The sequence below is a fragment of the Rhea pennata genome, chromosome 1 (assembly GCF_028389875.1).
Source record: "Rhea pennata isolate bPtePen1 chromosome 1, bPtePen1.pri, whole genome shotgun sequence".
NCBI lineage: Eukaryota > Metazoa > Chordata > Aves > Rheiformes > Rheidae > Rhea > Rhea pennata.
Genome location: NC_084663.1, coordinates 59489355 through 59507501, shown reverse-complemented (window position 1 = coordinate 59507501; position 18147 = coordinate 59489355). Strand labels below are relative to the sequence as shown.

At 43.7% G+C, this 18147-nt stretch overlaps 1 protein-coding gene across 1 annotated transcript; it reads right to left on the bottom strand.

Moving 5' to 3' along the window:
- Window positions 1-325: 325 nt before the first annotated feature.
- PRDM4 (PR/SET domain 4) lies at window positions 326-17478 on the bottom strand. The gene is made up of 11 exons (XM_062589032.1): window positions 17408-17478; window positions 16044-16177; window positions 15201-15386; window positions 11546-12340; window positions 8182-8331; window positions 6849-6967; window positions 6014-6099; window positions 4745-4872; window positions 3881-4195; window positions 2850-3018; window positions 326-1536 (listed from the first exon to the last, which is right to left on the bottom strand). Exons 1-11 carry the CDS (start codon window positions 17416-17418, stop codon window positions 1227-1229), a joined length of 2403 nt encoding a protein of 800 aa, XP_062445016.1. The 5' UTR covers window positions 17419-17478; the 3' UTR covers window positions 326-1226.
- Between the last annotated feature and the right edge of the window lie 669 nt (window positions 17479-18147).

Genomic DNA, 18147 nt, shown 5'->3' with positions numbered 1-18147 from the left:
AGAGGTATTGTCTGAATTTAGACCATTTAGGACAAAAACTAGAAAAAACTCTGAGGAGCTTGTCAAAGAACAGAACCCAGCTCCTCTCCTTGTAGAGCAGAGCTAGAGGAGCCAAACAGCATGTGTACAAGACTATGCTGTTAAAGACTAAAAGGTTTTAGCCCCACCCTCCCCTCAGTTTCATGAAGGAGTTCTTACTCATTCTGCCTTTCCCAAGGTTTCCTAGTGTAAGTAAGTAAGTGGTGCTATTTCTCCTGTCATCAATACCAGAAATAACCTCCCCCCCCCTTTTTCTGCAAGAATATGTAGTTATTAAAAAGGAACATTAGAAAAGAAAGAGCCACATTTTATTTTTTTCAAAAGGAAAACAATTGAATGAAATACACTTTCATTCCATAAATAATAATAGCAGCAAACCCTCCCATGACTCTTAGGTTGTAAAAGGTTTACAGCATAACAATAAGGAGTAATACATACTGTAAACACGGTCTGATCATCTGTAAGCTTCTTCCTTACTGCGTCAATACAGTCTTTCCCTCTTAAGCTACGTAATGTCTTAGTGACCCAGAGCAAGAAGAGGCAATAACCATTTTCCAAAAGGCAATTTTTGATTTTTTTGAACACTTCTGTAGTGGGGCAATTGCTTTGTCTACAAATGCTGATTTCATTGGCTGTTTTTTTTTTGTTTAAACTAAAACATTAAATCTGTATTCTTAGAAGGAGGCCTGAACATTGATATTCATGCTCTGTGCCAAACCACATCCTTTAGTTAAAAAATACAGGGAGGAAAAAAACAACCAACATCAATTTTTTGTTTGTTTGTTGTTCTTACTCTCATGGCTTTGGCAGTTCAGGACAGTTGGCTCACAGGTCACTCCACACTGAACCGTATTTCTGGTTTGTGGCTCTTCACTCAAAGGACTATGCAAGGTGTCTCATGTATCCTGGCTGGATAATCTGAGTGATTTGGAAAAATAAGTATGCACAGTGTATGTGAAAAATCTCCTTGCATCAGATTTTCTTCTTAGCAACTGTTCATTGTCAACAGTAAGTGCATGATCCATTCTCATTCAGTGTTTTGGCTACAGAGTTTATTAAGTGGTGGTAGTGGGGAGACCAAAACAAAAGGAAAACTCCTCATTTGACATAAGATACTGACTGAGGAAACAAGGAAGAGATTTTTCCTTTCAATTTCAACATCCAAGAAAATTTCCCTCTCACTTTCTTCATTTGTGTCCTGAGAGGGCATCACCTGTTGAATATACTCCATTGTTAATTCTACAGTCTTCAGTCCTCATAGAGTCTATTAATTCCTCCTCTGAATCCTCCTCCTCTTCCTCTTCTGGGGCTGACAGACTGGATGTGGGGCCTTTACATATTTTTAAGTGGCGAGTGAGGTGGTATTTGGTTAGATAAGCCTTGGAGCATTTTTCACAGACATAGTCCCTCTTTCCTTCATGTGAATTGAGGTGTTTCTTCAAGTGATTTGTCCTCAGGAACAGCTTGTCACACTTGGGACACTTGATCTGTCGTTCTCTGCAAGACATGGAATAGAATAGAAGGGTTATTCTGCTATCTCAATGTTGGTTTCAGTATGTTTGAAGAAGAAATAGTCCATGGATAACAGCAATATTGCAGTACTAGAGTGAGAGAAAACTGCACAGCTTTAACAAAAGCATTATGTACACAGAGATCCTATTCTCTGTTCCCTCTAGACCTCCGGCAAAATTTGAGGATTTTTGCCTTAACTGCTAGCTTGCAACCAACTATTTTTCTTTCCTAATGATAAATTAATGAAGAAACAATTTATAACTTTTTTGAGCAAGATCAGATTCTTCTTAAACTCCATGTTTTAGCAAGGGCAGAAGTGTTGCTATAGTGGCAAGGTTTGTCCCTCTCCTTCCCACCCTACAGAAACAGCAACAAAAAAAAAAAAAAAAGGAAAAAAGAAAGAAAAAGAAAAGAAAAGCTGCCAAGTGTTTACAAACCTCAGTTTGCAAATGCCAAGTACAGGCTTACCAAATGCAACAGTCAAATTCTGCAGATGACTCTGCAAAACACCTCCCACAAGTAGTGCTGCTCCTAGCTGCGGCTATAAAGCGAACAGCAAAGCAATTCTCTGTCTGTCTCTGTCTCTCATGCTAGCTGCACTAAGCTGTCTCCTAGGCAGCATGGAAGAAGCAGCAATCTGATTCCAAGCAAATAAAGGAACCAGATGCTGAAAATGAAACAAGCAGAGGGATTAAATTTGGGCAAGCAGCCTTTAAGGGAGGAACTTGGACTGGGAGTAGCTCCAGATAGGATACAGGAGATTCTTGGAGCAAAAGGAAGGATCTGGCCTGGCAGACAGCTGAGGCACTGGGAGGGAGATCACTGTAGGAGGATCTGGGGGTACAGATCAACCCTGCATGAATGAGACCTGGGAGGGAGGTAACAGCTGGGAATAAAGAACATTTGTGGGCACAGAGCAAGAGACTTCACTAATGGGCTTACTCAGGGAGAATACTCTTGAGGAGTTTATGATTTTAATGGTCATGTTGGGACTTGGAAACAGTTTTCAGGAGAAAATTAATATTTAATCAAAGTGATGAGCTTTTCAGAATGCTGTTTCACAACACAAGCTGCAAGCCTGGAATTTCTTTTGTCATTAAAATACTCCAAATACTAGAATAGTCCAACTTCAGCAGAATGCCAGTAACAAGGAATTTGTCCTGATGCACTTCATTTTAGAGGATGAACCTATTCTCCACAGGCCAAACGATTTGTAAACAGGAGATTCTCTCTCAGGCTGTTAAGCTTCATTATTTACTGCACTGGACCAATCCAACACATTCTGTTAGATCACTTACTGTGTGTGAGTAAGTACATGCTGCTTGAGGTCCTGCCTCCGCATGAATAGCTTTTCACAGTAATCGCACTTCAGGTTCTTCTCCCCTGTGTGAATGACCATGTGCGATTCCAAGTGAGCCTTCTGGGTGAACGATTTGTCACAGAGGGTACAGCGATAATTCTTCTGACCTAGGATTACATACACACAGCCACAGAGTGAGTCAGTGTGCCAAGAAATACAAAGAGCAAATAAGCCTGGCCACTTCTGGAAAATAAAATTTTACGCTGAGGAAAGGTAGATTCTTCGTGAAAAGTACCTATTGCCACCTGCAGTTCCTTCCTACTCAGTATACAGGCCTACCTACTTACAAACCCCATTTAACCATGAAAAAAAAAACAACAACAACAACAACAAAAAGACAGCTAATTTCATTAAAAAAAAAAAGAAATACAGACAGACAACCCTCATGCTACTGTTTCTAAATATTAAGCCTTTTATATGCTGCACAATACTGTACTTTCTTCTGCTAAACACCATCCATTCCTCTTCCTCCAGTGCTTATAGTGATTCAGCTTTTCCAGTAAAATACGCTTTCTGATTCCTGTCTATACTAGCAGTGCCTCCCAATTGTGAGTATCACAAAAGATCACCAGTGTAAGTTTTTTTAAGTTTTCCAGCAAGGAGAATTATGCAACATTTAACAAGATGAGGACTAACTCAGTAATGTACTTCAATTCACCAAAAGTTCTTCCAGACATGGCCCGTTAGGTCAGATCACAGTGCTAAGTACAGTTCTGCAGCATCCATACCACCAAGTCCAGCACTGTCCTATCCTATACCAACTACACTCTCACAGGCAATGCCCAGGTATTACCTGGGGTCAGCACCGACTAGAAATCATTCAGGATGCTGCCACTCTTAGGGAGGGGGCAAGAGCTTAGTTTTATGGACATGAGCTACACCCTGCCAGCTGGCCAAGGATCAGTGAACTGGTCCTGTCCCAGTGTATTTACTAGCATAGGCTTAGCTAATAAAGTCCACATGCCTTACCTGTATGTATCTTGAGGTGTGTCCGTAGGTTGCTAGGATCACTGAAAGCTTTGCTACAGAAATCACACTTGTGTGGCTTCATGCCCATGTGGCCCATGAAGTGGACATGGAGTTTGGAAGGGGAGATGAAAGCCTGGGGGCACATGGAGCACTTCCATTTCCTTTCCTTGCCGTGGCCTGGCCCATGGCTGCTACTGTGCCCTTGGCTTGGGAGGTGGTTGTGAATATGGCTACTCAAATGGGCCTTGAAGTCTGCATAGGAAGCACATTCCTTTCCACAGTGACAGATGTGCATGTCCGGATGTTCAGGAACACCTTTGAGTACAAAAGTATCACATTTAATGTGGCTCAGCAAGGCCTAACAGAAGGTAAGTTTGACCGAAGTAAACATTTTACCCATCAGCAAAGCCCGCTCAAGAGATTTTCACCCCAGCTCTCTTCAGTGCCTCTTTCTTGGCACTTTCAGGCAGGTCATTTCAACTGTTTTGTGTGGCCATGCTTTGGACTGGTTTTGAGCACAGCTTCATCAAACCCAAATTAGCACAACTGAAGGTGAGGAGGGTGGGAACATCTTCAACTAGCAAAACTCCCTTAACACCACATAGATGAACAGCAGGAAAACAGCCCTTTTTCTTCAAAACTGAAATCTTTTCCTCCTGATCAGCAGAATTAGACAGGAAACATTTCTTGTAAATGGTGGTACTCCAGTTGCAATGAAATCTAAAAAAGGACTGCGATGGGTACTGCTAGGAACTGACACAGAACATACAGCACTCCCAAGTCACAGTACTCAGAGATGGGATTAAAAGGTAATTTGAGCTGGGTGATCTCTGCAAAGCCGATAAAAGGTCACTGCTTACTTACCAAGCTGCCGTGCGTAGTCTCGGCTATAATAAAAGAGAAGCTCATGTTCAGGTGGGATGTCCCGCGAGGTGCAAAAGTAAATTTTTCCATCATGAGGATAAGCTACTAGATTCTGTTCTTCCCGGTTCCTATAGCAATAAGGGCAGTAAAGGAAAAAAACTCTCCAGAAATAGTCACTTTTTGATAGTGGAAAAGAGGAAATTCCTATTAACAGGCAGTGGGAGAATCTCAAAGGCCTGTCAGCACTTCATGAAATTTTTCATTTTTGTCACTTCTTTCTTTATTGTAAAAAACAAGAAAACTGGACCTTGAAAGCCAACCCAGTCCAGTAAGCCATAAAACATTCTTGACACTGAAATATGTTGTAGAGAAAATAATAGAGATTGGAGTGGGTTGAAGGAAAAGAGTTGATGACCTCTCAAGAGAATAAATTAAAAAATAAAAATTATATATTTTTCTTAATAATCCCTTTAAGAAATAAAGAACACATGGCAGGGAAAATATATCAGGAGAGCCTTAAAGTAAAATTATCTTAAAAAACAACTCTTGGAGAACATTTCCAAGGTGTGAAAATTCATATTCTGAAGCTCTATGCCTGTGTTTCCATTATCTGAAATTAGAAAAAGCACTGCAACACTGCAATGGAAGATCAAGCTTTCTGACTCCTGCATACTGCAGCAATGAAATGAATTGCAGGGAAAATCTACTTTCTGTCACAGAGCAATAGGAGAGGTCCAGCCTTCTCACTGGCCCATGTATGCAGCAGTACCAATGTCAGTCTGCATAGTTTCTCACTCTAGAAAGACTGAAAAGGAGAGCTCTTGGGACCTGTAAGAGTTTGGAACATCAAGCCAAAAGAACCCAGGAACACATCACTAACTCCGCTCAAATGCAAAAATGCCAGCCAGTACCATCTGCAACAGATATATCCAGAAGGAATGAGACAGAAAGAAGGCAGTAACAAGATAATATTCAGGAAGAAGATAGAAAGAATCTGGTGTAAAGCCTTAAAGCAAGGAAAACAAAGTGTCCAGACACATTTGGGGATGTTTTACTATATGCTAGTATGCTGTTTTCCCCTTAACATTCTCTGTTGGGTACTCTCTTTCATTGCTCTCCTCCTCAAGATGCCTAGAAAACTCCCAAGTGTCACTTGATCCTGAGCTCTTTACCCATCTGGGCAGTGGGCACAGCAGATGACACATTCTCCTGCACAGCCTCCTATGAGCCCACATCCCAGCAGCCAAAGCTAGGACAGATGGCTCTTACCTGGCTTTGTGTACGAACATCATCCAATTGCATTCGTTTTCATCAGTTGTAATGATGCAGAACTCTAGAACGCCACTGTGATAGATCTAACGGGAAAAATAAACAAACAAAATCAAAATGCAATGTTAGGGCAAAATGCAGTAACAGAAGCAAAGACAGCTTCTTTCTTTAAGAGAGGAAGCATTTACTTAGACTGAGCAGTGAAGTCTCCATTCCTGCTGCCAAGAGTACAGCCCTGTTCTTACTCCTTATTTGCCCTTTCACACAGACCTTTCCACTACCCAGGAGGCTAGAAAAACTATTTATCAGCAACTTTCCCACTCACCACTTTTAGCTCCCGGCAGAAATGCATTTGGCTGTTTTTCTTACACGGTAAGCATATGAATAATAGTATCTGGGCAAACATTTATACAGATCGATTTTATTTTCTCAACATGAGCTGATGAGAAAAAGAATACTTTAAAGTAGCTTTTCTACAGCAAATGATTTATCACCTGTGGGAACTTTCAACAAACAATGATATAAAACAAATAAACAAATGCTGCCCTAGGAATTCACATACAATCTTTGCTACAGTTCCACAGAAATACTGCAAACCACAAACAGCCCTTTAAAAGAAAAGGTGTTAAAGGCTGTTGTACTTCAGGACTGACTACTAGTATATCACATGATATAGGGTCTGATATGCTGGTATTAAGTATTAAACAATAAAACAAATTGCTGAAATAGTTCTGATTTCAGCAAGGATGATAATGTTAAAGCTGCTGTGTCCTCTGGTGGCTTTCACAAGACACAGACACACTTGCAGGATCTGTGAGCCATAACATCCACTGACCTTCCAGATGCGACTTGCTACTTTGTCTGTCCAGTCAGCCACCTCCAGAGAATGACTTTGCTGCCCGATCAAAGGTCCAAAACAAGTCCTTACAGGAATGGTTTCTCGTGTCCACACTCCTATCGGTAGAAGATAAACGTCTTTAGAAATCAATTATATAAACAACTAACCGTGCATAACAAAGAAATGGGAGATTTATGAGGTAATGCTCCAAGGGTAATATCTAGGCATAAGATCATCAAAGCTTCTACTTCACATGTAGAACACACCTACTGCAGAAACAAGAACCACCACCACCACATGACACTATTGGGAGCCGCTTTGTTGTAATTACAAATACTTGTTTCCTTTGCCAAAAACAAGTAATTTACTTTCCAGTAGGCTGTAAGAACCAATACCCTAACCACCTGTACCAATTAAAATTTTCATGGAACTTTTTGCAGAAGCAGAAAATACTAGTTTCAGTAACTACATTTTGCCTACCTAATCCCCAGGAATTTCCAGAATTGTTGCTGGGCATTGTTAAGCAGCTTCTGCATTTCTCCCCAGAGGCAGCTGTATTTCTGTCATGGGCAGAGGGATTCCTGCGTGTATATTATTTATTATTAAACACTTATATATATATGTCTACAAGAATACACTGAATAGCTTTCAGGAATAAACCGGAAACTAGTGCAGCTTGAAAAGAACAGATGTAATCTACTCTTAACAAGCAGCAATGCTAAGCAAGCCAAAAATCACATTCTTCTCTAGCCTTCAGATCCTCAGGGTATTGTACTGCACTCTTCGATTTCCAGGTGCCAATGGCGTGAAATACAGTAACAAGGTCCACATCCAATGACAAGGTCACAGTCTACATGCCAAATGTAAATGAGGGAGGAAAAAAAGAAAAGAGGCACTTGTGATCAATTCTCCCATGACAGCATCCAGAAGACCCACAGGTAGCAAACCAGCTGATGAACAAGCACACAGAAATCTCCTCTGTTATTTCTAATCATTATCTGCCCTGAAACTGCAGTTACTATAATGTTTTCCTAAAAAGCGGTGCCTGGGTAGTTCAGCATGTGATAAGAATAAACATCATACTTGTTTTTTCCTTGGTACTATCAAGTATTTCAGCTAAAGCTCTGTGGCAGCACCCCTAGAGTCTAAACAGTGAGCAGAGGACAAGAAGCTTTTGCATAATACCAGAAGTCACGGGGATTACAAAAGACAGAATCACCTCTCTATGGCAGTGTATCTTTCCTGTATTAAAATCCCTAAGGTTTGGGATTTCAGGAGGTGGATGTATTTTAAACTGCTCCATAGAAACATACAGCAATTAAATTCTTACCCACTTCAGCTCCCATGATAGACTGTCGGAAGACAAGCTGCTTAGGGAGAGAAAGCCTGGCACGGCTCTCTATCGGGGTGTCAGGAACAAAGGTGACAGGCCCATGATCTGGGCAGTCTGATGGATATGCCTTGTCACACAGCGTGCACCCTGCAGAGAGGGAAGGGGACAACAGGGATCAAAGAAGATGCAACAGCCCCTGTGGTACAGTCAGCTCCCAGTGAACATGTTTCAGATTGAGCCCTGCCAGAAATGTTTTGTCTGAACTCATACAGAGGTACAGAATTTGAAAGATTATATATATATATATATATATATATATACATACATATATATGTATATATATATAAAAATATAAATGTTAAAAGAGCAAGCTGCTTCTATGTGGTTTAACTCATCAGCTTTTCCAGCTTTTACTCAGAAGAATGTGAATCACTTGATTACAGTCACATAGTACATGTGGCTGCTCCTATCCAATTCTGATCAAACACGAAGATCTCCTACTCACCTTACTGATGGTAACTTAATCATCTAGACTTACCCTTTCAGGGCAATCTAGTCATGGGACAGAGTCCATCCACTCTTTACCAAAAACTGTAATACTCTGATGGCTGTCTCTCTGGACCTGGCATTAATACTAATGATGGAGAGCACCCTTTTCTTTCTGATCACAAGTGAAATTTCTTTTATTGGCAAGTAAAAAAAAAAAAAAAAAAAAAAAAATCCAAGCCAGACCAAACCAGACATCTCCTGCATCTCCTGACTGGTTAAGTTTTCCAAAATTACCAGAAACACAAGAGCTTTCTTGAATGTAGAAGCTCAAGGATAATTATGCACAGGGACAGGAAGGTCTTCTAAAATTCTTCTAATTTGAACCCATATACCCCCTTATTTCCAATTAAATTCAGACAATGTACATGTTGCCATGGCAGCAGAAACCTGGCCTCATTGTTGCTCTTGAAGGGCCTACTGCAATAAACTCATATAGCACCTTTATGAGATACCATTGAATGGCACAAAAACATAGGTCCAAGAACAGACAGGAGCACCATTTTCCCAGTCTGTCAATCAGCTTAAGCACTGCTGATTAATAAACCACTGGAAGATCTTTTTACACAAGGCAATAATTTCAGGAAAAAAGCACAGCATAAAACACTTCTGGAAACACTCCTTTCATTTTACTTCTGTATGAATGGAACAACGAACACCTATTCAGCAACCACTCTCCTGATGAATCCTTCTTCTGAAGAGGGGTGCTCAGCTGATTAAGCAGTCTCCACAAAGACTTTTTTGGTCCTCTTTAGGCTCAACTTTGGTGTGACAGACCTATTGCAGAAGCAGTCTTCACCTGGCATAAACAACAGCTTCATTAATTTTTGGGGGGAGGGAGGAAGAGGAAGAAAGCTTTGGGGATAATCTTTTAATATAGCAGACTACTGTAATCTGGCCCCATACAAAGTACAAATCAAACAACTATAAAATTACAGATACGTAGGTACTGAGTAAATTGCTTAGGCAGAGCTTGTATAATATTTGCTTCATGTGTACAGGTATGTACAGTAGAAGTACAGCAGCCACAACAACCAGACTTGAGTAATGAGAAATACTATTCATAACAGTTGTTTTCAGTCTTCCATTTCACAGACCACTAGAGGTTCATGGACTAGCCCCAATGAGGCAAAAAGAAAGAAAAGCAAGTTTCAGGCATGTGACATTCTTAAAGGGGTTCACATCTCCACCTGCAAAGGTTTAGGGTTCCATACATTTTTTAAGACTATGAATAACTCCCCGCATTCTAAAGCATGTACAATATAATGTTTCATTTTCACTTTCTTCTTTGCCAAATAATGTAAGGAATCACAGTGTTTTACTTCTCTAATTTAGGCACGATGATTGAAAACAAAGATGCCAAGTACTACTTAATATTTCATAACCTTTCTGAAAAAGGTCTCATCTTCTGCCTTCCCAGCGAGGAAAGATCATCAACAGGCTCTAAAAAAACCTCCTTCTCCTTATTGTCACTCATCCAAAAATTCAGGTTTTACTCGGGAGAAGTTTAAAAACAACAACAAAAAGTTACAATGTAAACCTTCCCAAGTGAAAGATCTATTTTGCAAATCACATGAAAACTCTAGCAGTGGAATAGCCATTATAATACCTTATCAATGGGGAACCTCAGCTAGGAAACAGCTTTAGACTAGTTTAAATATAGCAACAACAAACTGGCACACCAAACTTCTCTGGAATGAATGAAAGAAGGGATTTCATCACTAACATGGTGGATATCTAAGTATTCTGATTGCTGTTTGTTCAACATACCCTTATAGTCAGCAACAGATGCTAGTATGAACATCTGAGGGCGTCAGCTGTGAAACTTTTCCACTAAGAGTTATAATTTTATCATAGTTCCAAACCTGCCTGATTTTAAGTTATATTTCACCACAAAAACCCCAAAGTTTTTGTTCAAGTGCCTGACTAGACTCACTAAACTGCACCTCTCACATTGCTAACAAAGACACTGTTGCTTTCAATTTCTTTAAAAAGATCTGCAGGGAAAGTTTGTCATAAGGATCTGACAGATATAGGGCCAGTTTGCATGCAAAGGCAGCACTCCTAACAAAACTGAATATAAAGCTGGCCTTACACTTCAGTGGCACAAAGCCAGTCGTGCCGCAGGTGGAATTTCAAAGATTTTTGTCACAGCAAATGAAAACTTCACAGTTCTTGATCACCACCCCTTAAACTATGACAGGATTGACAGGGTGCAATGTCCAGCGTTCCTCCCTTCTCATGAGATTAGTTAATCTCTGCACTGAAGTCTTTTGATGAGAATAATTAGCAATATTAAAAACTTTCCTCCCTGTTCTTCTTTCCAGTAGGTCTTCTGAGAATCATATTTTAACAATGATTGTTCATGGTTTAATTAAAAAAAAAAATCAGACAACATTATAGTCAGCAATTATATACACATAAGGAAGTGTACAGCTTGGGCATTTTTTTTTAAGAAGCAAGAAGAGTCATTTGTGAAGTGACTTTAATAAACAACAATCTCATTGCAAATGGCAGTATCAGCTATCTACAAAAGCCAAGACGCTCACAAGGAATTATGCTTCCAACTTCAGGGTGGCATGGGAAATGGATACAAAGAAAACAATACTAAAATATCCCATTATTCCTACTCAGAAGTATCTGCAACTGCAGATGTCCAGCTTTTGTGGACTAGTTAAAAAAAAAAAAAAAAAAGAAAAGAAAAAGTATGTTTATTTCACCAGAGATCTGTAAGACTGCCTGCAAGACACCCGTCCTCTCTCCAGAAAACTGCGTAAAAAACTCTGCCCAGAGAAAGCAGCAAATGCACACTTACATATGGTAAACAAGGTAGCCATGTTCTCCTTGTTTGAATTGGAGTCTTCCATTTGCAGAGCGGATGGTACGAAGGCAAGATTGTCTGCGGACACGTCCACATGACTCGGCCCCATGGCTACTTCCTGATTTATGGAAGACACCGCCACCGGCTCAAGGCTGAGGCCCACTTCGTGCAAGGCTACAGAGTCCAAGGAAGCTAGATTGTGTGAGGTAGAGAGTGCCACGCTCACAGAGTTGGTGCTCATGGCCACAGTATGAATGGAGTCATTTAGTGTGCTGTCCGATATTCCGGTCACTCGCCCAGAGATGTGGTCGGGCTCCATGACAACGGGGAGTTCCAAAGTGCTACTGTGAATAGGGATGACGCCACCGTGCCCCACAGCATCAGACGTCAAGTTACTGCCCACCGCGTCTACGGCTAAAGGTTCATGATTTCGGGAGCCATTTGGCATCTGCGAATGATCTCCAGCTACGTCATCCATTGTAAGCTCCTCTGTCATCCCGTCCGTAGAGATTGGGCTGGTTACTCTCGAAACACTCTCCATAGCGATTGTCGTATCCAGTGCTACTTCGTGGCTGTCACTAGGATGCAGACTTTGAGCACCATGTGCGTTCACTGTGCGAGAGTCCATGGAGACAATCCCTGGTTCCAGTCCCACGGTTCCACTGGGCTGGTAAGGATCTAGGGCTGAGGGATTACTGGAGACTGACAATGCTGGATTGCTGTCAACATTTATAGTGTTGGGATGGATGTACTGAGGTGGAGGTCTGTCAGCCAAGTAAGATAAGATACCTAATAGAATTAGAGGGCAAAACAGAAGAAGGTGAGATGACATCCGTTTTCAAATCTTAAACAAAAATAGCCAGTGCCTGCACTATAATACATTAAGACCTAGATTCCTGAAGACACACTCTATACAAGATGTCCAATTAAGAAGCACTAATTCTAAAATATGGTTCACAAACGTATGCCTACTGGACTCTTTCCAAGGCGTCATTTGACAATGAAAACAGCATTTTCATCCAATAAAGCAAGCCTCTACTTGTTTGTCATATTCTGAACAACCAAGTTTCTGGAAGCATTTAACCTATGCTCCTTAGTACACAAACTGAATCATAGAATCAGTAAGACTGAAAGGGACCTCTGGAGATCATCTAGTCCAACCTCCCTGCTCAAGCAGGGTCACCTAGAGCATGTTAGACAGGGTTGCATTCAGGCAGGCCTTGAAGATCTCCAGAGGAGACTCCACAACCTCTCTGGGCAACCTGTGCCAGTGCTCTGTCACTCTCACAGTGAAGAAATTCCCCCTCACGTTCAGGCAGAACTTCCTGTGGTTCAGTTTTTGCCCACCGCCTCTTGTCCTGTCACATGGGACAACTGAAAAGAGTTTAGCCCCGTCCCATTGACACCCTCCCTTCAGGTACTTATACACATTGGTAAGATCCCCCCTCAGTCTCCTCTTCCCCAGGCTAAAGAGGCCCAGCTCTCACAGCCGTTCCTCATAGGGCAGATGCTCCAGCCCTCTGATCATCTTTGTAGACCTACGCTGGACTCTCTCCAGTAGCTCCACGTCTCTCTTGTACTGGGGAGCCCAGAACTGGACACAGTACTGGAGATGAGGCCTCACTCGAGATGAGGGCTGAGTAGAGCAGCAGGATCACCTCCCTTGACCTGCTGGCAACACTCTTCCTAAAGCACCCCAGGATACCATTGGCCTTCCTGGCCACAAGGGCACACTGCTGGCTCACAGTTAATTTGTCGTCCACCAGCACTCCCAGGTCCTTCTCTGCAGAGCTGCTTTCCAGCAGGTCAGCCCTCAGCTTGTACTGGTGCCTAGGGTTATTTCTCCCTAGGTGCAGGACTTGGCACTTGAAATCAGAAAGGAGTTCCTCACATTTTAGTTATAATTTTTCATTCTCAAGAGATAGCTCACAAAAGATGAAAGATTGCTAGCAGAATTAAGCATTTCACAATCCCTGGTTACTCTTTGCTAGGAGCATGGGACGTATAAACAGGTCTCCAGGATATATCTTCTTTGCTTAGATGTTTAAGTTTTAACAATGACTAATTCCTTCCTCTAAGACTAAGTAACACAATTGTCTCTCAGAGTTCAACTACAATCCTGAAGGACCAAGCTAAAGTCTCTCAAAGGTAGCACAAGTCACCTGCTCTCTTTCCTTAAAGGAAAAGCATAAAACCATATCAAGGTCCTGATAGCCTGAGAACCAGTTTGAGAATTAAAATTATAAACCCTAACATCTTTTCTGGTAGCTCTAGAAAGCTCTTCAATGTCAAACCACCTTGTAATTTAAGACACAAAGAAACACTGACTTACACACTAACAACTTCTCTTGTTGGACAAAGCTGAACAGTCTTTGGAGGAAATACATCAGCACATTTGTGTAAATAGTACTTCCACTGGAGACAGAGAAAGATTTTGCAGATTTTGCAAGATCTGAGTCAGCATGTTTCTTCTGACCTGGAACCCTATGAGCCATTTGCTTTGTACAAGCTTTCCATTCAAATATGGCCATTCTCACTAACATGCATGTGTGGATAGTCTTCCTGCAACAGTGGAATAATCACACAAAAAAAGTCTGAGCCAAGAAATTGTAATAAACAGTTTCATTTAATCAATGTTATCAAATATTTCTGCATGGAATACCGCCATGTGGCTTGAACAAGGGAGATTCTTGAAGGCAGTAAGATGACTGACGGAAGAACCCTATGAAATGTCAGATACTCATCAAGCAGTTCACAAAGAAAAAATATACTTCTGCAAAAATTAGTCCAGCTCAGAAGAATGGCAAATATCCTTGGCCCTCAGATGCACTGTCTCCTCCTCTGCCCTTTGCACACAGGCATTTAGGAGGAAAGGTTACTCCTATAGGTGAGTTCAGCCACCACTGGCAGGTAGTTGGATGGGATTTAATCTGGGCTGCTGTATTTCTTTCCCTAATCCAGGCTGAAACAACAACACTCACTGTGCGACCTTGAAGTTTATCTACCCTCTTCCACCACGTCAATCATAGCTATAAAACAAAACAATAGCAATACTTAAAGCTCAAATTTCTGTGTCTTGATGTAATTGCATGTAAAATTTTACATTTACACTCTAAAATGCACGCTAGAGGGGAACTGAGATACAAAACAGTATGTTAGACCTTTGGAAACCAGCTTTGAACAGTAATGAAAAAAACTGTGCTGTGGACTAAAGGGGTGGGAACAAGCCCGAACTCCTCACTGAAGGCTTGTTCTTTTTAAGCTTTCAACTACTGCAGCTGAGCATTATGCCCATAGCAATGTGTTACTTTAGACTACTGGAAAAAATAAAACTGCAGCAGTTTTCAGACTACAATAGGCCACTTGAGATCGAAACCAAGCATGCCTTGTTTTCTGTTGATCTTAAAGGAACAGGAGGCACAAGCAGAGGCTTAGTTTAAATAGCAAATGCTCTGAAATTCTATTCATATTTTTTAGAATGACATAAAAGAAAATACAGGTACATAAACAACACAGACTTCAAACAAACTCAATGAATTTATAGCTCCACAAGATACTCATTTAGCCCTGCCTGCTTCAGAATAGAAATCACGTCGCTCTTAACACAATCTCTCTCTGTGTTCCCATCCATCAGCACCAGACCACTTACCAGGTAGAATGTGTCTAAAATAGCTGCTCTCCAGGTGAGGGTAGGGTGGTGGAGGTAGGGTGTAGTTTCTCTCTGGTATACCACACATCACTCCTCGATCCCCAATACCCATTGGGAGCATCAGAGACAGAGCAGAGGGCAAGGAACTCAAGGAGGGGCCCAAGTTTGGAATTGCAACAGGCAAGCCTGCAAAAGAAAATACCCATTTAAACTCAATGGAATTATTTGAGCTCACAAAAAAATAACTAAAGAGGCTTTCTAATTGCTTAGAAGTTCACTATGGAAGTACAGTACGGTATTTTCAAAGCAATGTAACAAGTTTCAAAGAAAGGATCACAGTTACTAGACTGAGGGGCATGCCTGAATATGGTTCGATCTTTTTTGGATTTATTATGTAGGGTCTGTTTCTGCTTTACAAATGTCTGTGGAGCCCCCTGAAGAAAACAGCTAAGAAAATAGTTTTGCTTTACAGATAGAAAAATTCATTACTTCCACATGAGTGAAAATAGACAAAGATGAAAACGGAATGCAGATACAGCTCACATTTCAAAAGACTCTGCTACCATCCACCTACACACAGTGCAAAACATCCCATTAGAACAAAAAAAGATTTCCATTAAGGTATACTCCTGGTAAGTACACACCTTTTTGCTTCGCCCCATAAACAATGGTTTATGGTCCATCCCTCCGCAATGCTATGGCAACCACTGATGAGCCATGAGATCCACTCTAGCATATGACTTGCTATCAGAGCAAAGGTTGCTACCAATTGTGAACTTCCATGTGAAGTGTAAACCACAGAGCATCAGCTGTCATACCCTTTGTGGGAGCTTCCCCCATTACCTGGTGCTGGTATGGCATTGTGAGTGGGTGATGCTGCCAATCCCAAGTGACTCCCTGAGACGGGCAGGGCATTGCTCACAGAGGATGAGGTCAGCTGGTCCATCCCTACAGGACTCAAGTTCATTTCATTCATTCTGGGGGACAGAGAACAGAAAGAGGATGAGGAGAGGGAAAAAAAAAGTGCAAGAGAGAAACAGAAGCAGCAACATTCCTGATTACTGTACTGTGATGAAGAAGGGCTAAGCAAACAAACTTAAAATCACTGACACATTAAAACTCTGCCTCAGAAAGCTAAGCATACGACACATCAAGCCCTTGCACTACAACCACAATGTGACTGATACGTATTGATCATATTAGATACCAATATCCAGGATTTAAAAGACAGTTCTAAAACACAAATCAGACCATAGCTGTCTACAGTTGTCCAGAAAACAAGGCTTCACTCCTTATAGTCAAAGCCACCGCGATTTAAGTATTGTGAACGCAGACCAATCTGAGTGCTGAATGTCACAAACGCGGGACAACGGCATCTGGTCTACATTTCATAACTTCTGAAATCCACACATATTCAAAGTTCCTCCTCTCCTCATGGGAGAGGAGGCGGAAAGATAACTTAAAAACTGGCTATGGCCGCACAACCCCTCTAATCCACCGCCAATCTGAACGGGGCCAACAGCGGCAAGAGTCACCTCTGCAAAACAGCCGTTTTACAGAGTTTTAACAGGCTGCCTGAGTCTGGCTCTCATCCGGCACACGCTCCTCTCGTCCAAGAAGCCCGGACACCACGGACGACACCTTATTTCAGAGCGAGCAGCCAGCGGCGCCTCTCGAGCTGCCCCCGCCGGCCAGCGCCACAGGAGCGGCGCTAGGGCTACTGCTGGAAGCCGCAGGGGCTGCTGAACAGCCCGGGCGCCCAGCGTGGGGGGACAGCAGGCCCGCACACGCCGCCGTCCCGCCTCCGGGGACCGGGCCCTCGCGAGCAGCAGTTACGCGCTGTCAGGGAGCGGAGCGTGGCGGCTCGGGCCCGCGACGCCCGCCAACTCCGCCGGGCCGCCGCGGGCGAGCCCCGAGGGCGGCCGCGCACCCGCACCCGCGGCCGCCGCGACTGCCCCGCCATCCTGCGCCAGGCCTGGGCCCCAGGCTGGCCGCGGCCGCCAGCTCCCGCCGCGGTGCGCGGTGGTCACCAGGGCCCGGGGCGGGGGGACGCGCGGCCGCGGGTTCGAGGCCTGCGGGAGGCGCGGCGGTTTGGGGGGGGGGGGGGGAGGAGAGGGGAAGAGCTGCCGCCTCCGCCTGGCCCCGGCCAGGCTCTGCCGCCAAGGCCCGCGCGTCCCCCGAGCCGCCGCGGACGCGAGGGCGCTCACCTGGGGTGCATGGGGCCCGGTGCCGGCGCGGGGCCTCTCCCGGCGGCGGAGCGGCCGCCGCCGCCGCCGCATGGGGCCCCTCAGCCCCCGCCCGCCGCCGGCCCTAGGGCAGGCGCCAGCCCCCGCCGCGCGGCCCGGGCGCCGCGGACCAGCCCCAGCCCCAAACCTCAGCGCGGCCACAGCCCCAGCCGCTGCTGCCACCGCCTCATGGGCGGGCCCCGAGCGGCGCCGGCCCCGCTTGGCGCGGGGGATACAGGGAGGGGGCGGCGGCCATGGCGGCCGCGGGCATGGCGGCGGCGGCGGCGACGGCGGCGGAGGAGGAGGGCGGGGTGCAGCCGCCGGCCCGGCCCGGCCCGGCCCGTGCGCGCCGCCTCCCGGCCTCCCCCGCTCTGTCCTGGATGTTGCCCGCGTACTCGGCGCTTTTCCCTCCTCGGAGGACGGTTCCGCTTGGTCTTCTCCAGTCCTAAAGTGTCACCTCTGCCTTCTTGCCGTGCTGAAGGTCCCGCTGGGCCACCGGACGTTTTGTGCGCCACTTCTTCCACACGAAGGGTGTGATGATTATTCGGGTTTTTTTCCACACAAAAATCCAGACTTAATATATTCTCATTTTATCTATGTATCTGCTGTCATCAGAGGGTTCCATTTCACGGCCCCTGGTACCATCTTTCTTTGGTACATTGTAGAGATTTGGTATTCTTCAAATATTTACGATTTATGGCTAATATGTATAATTCTGGTTA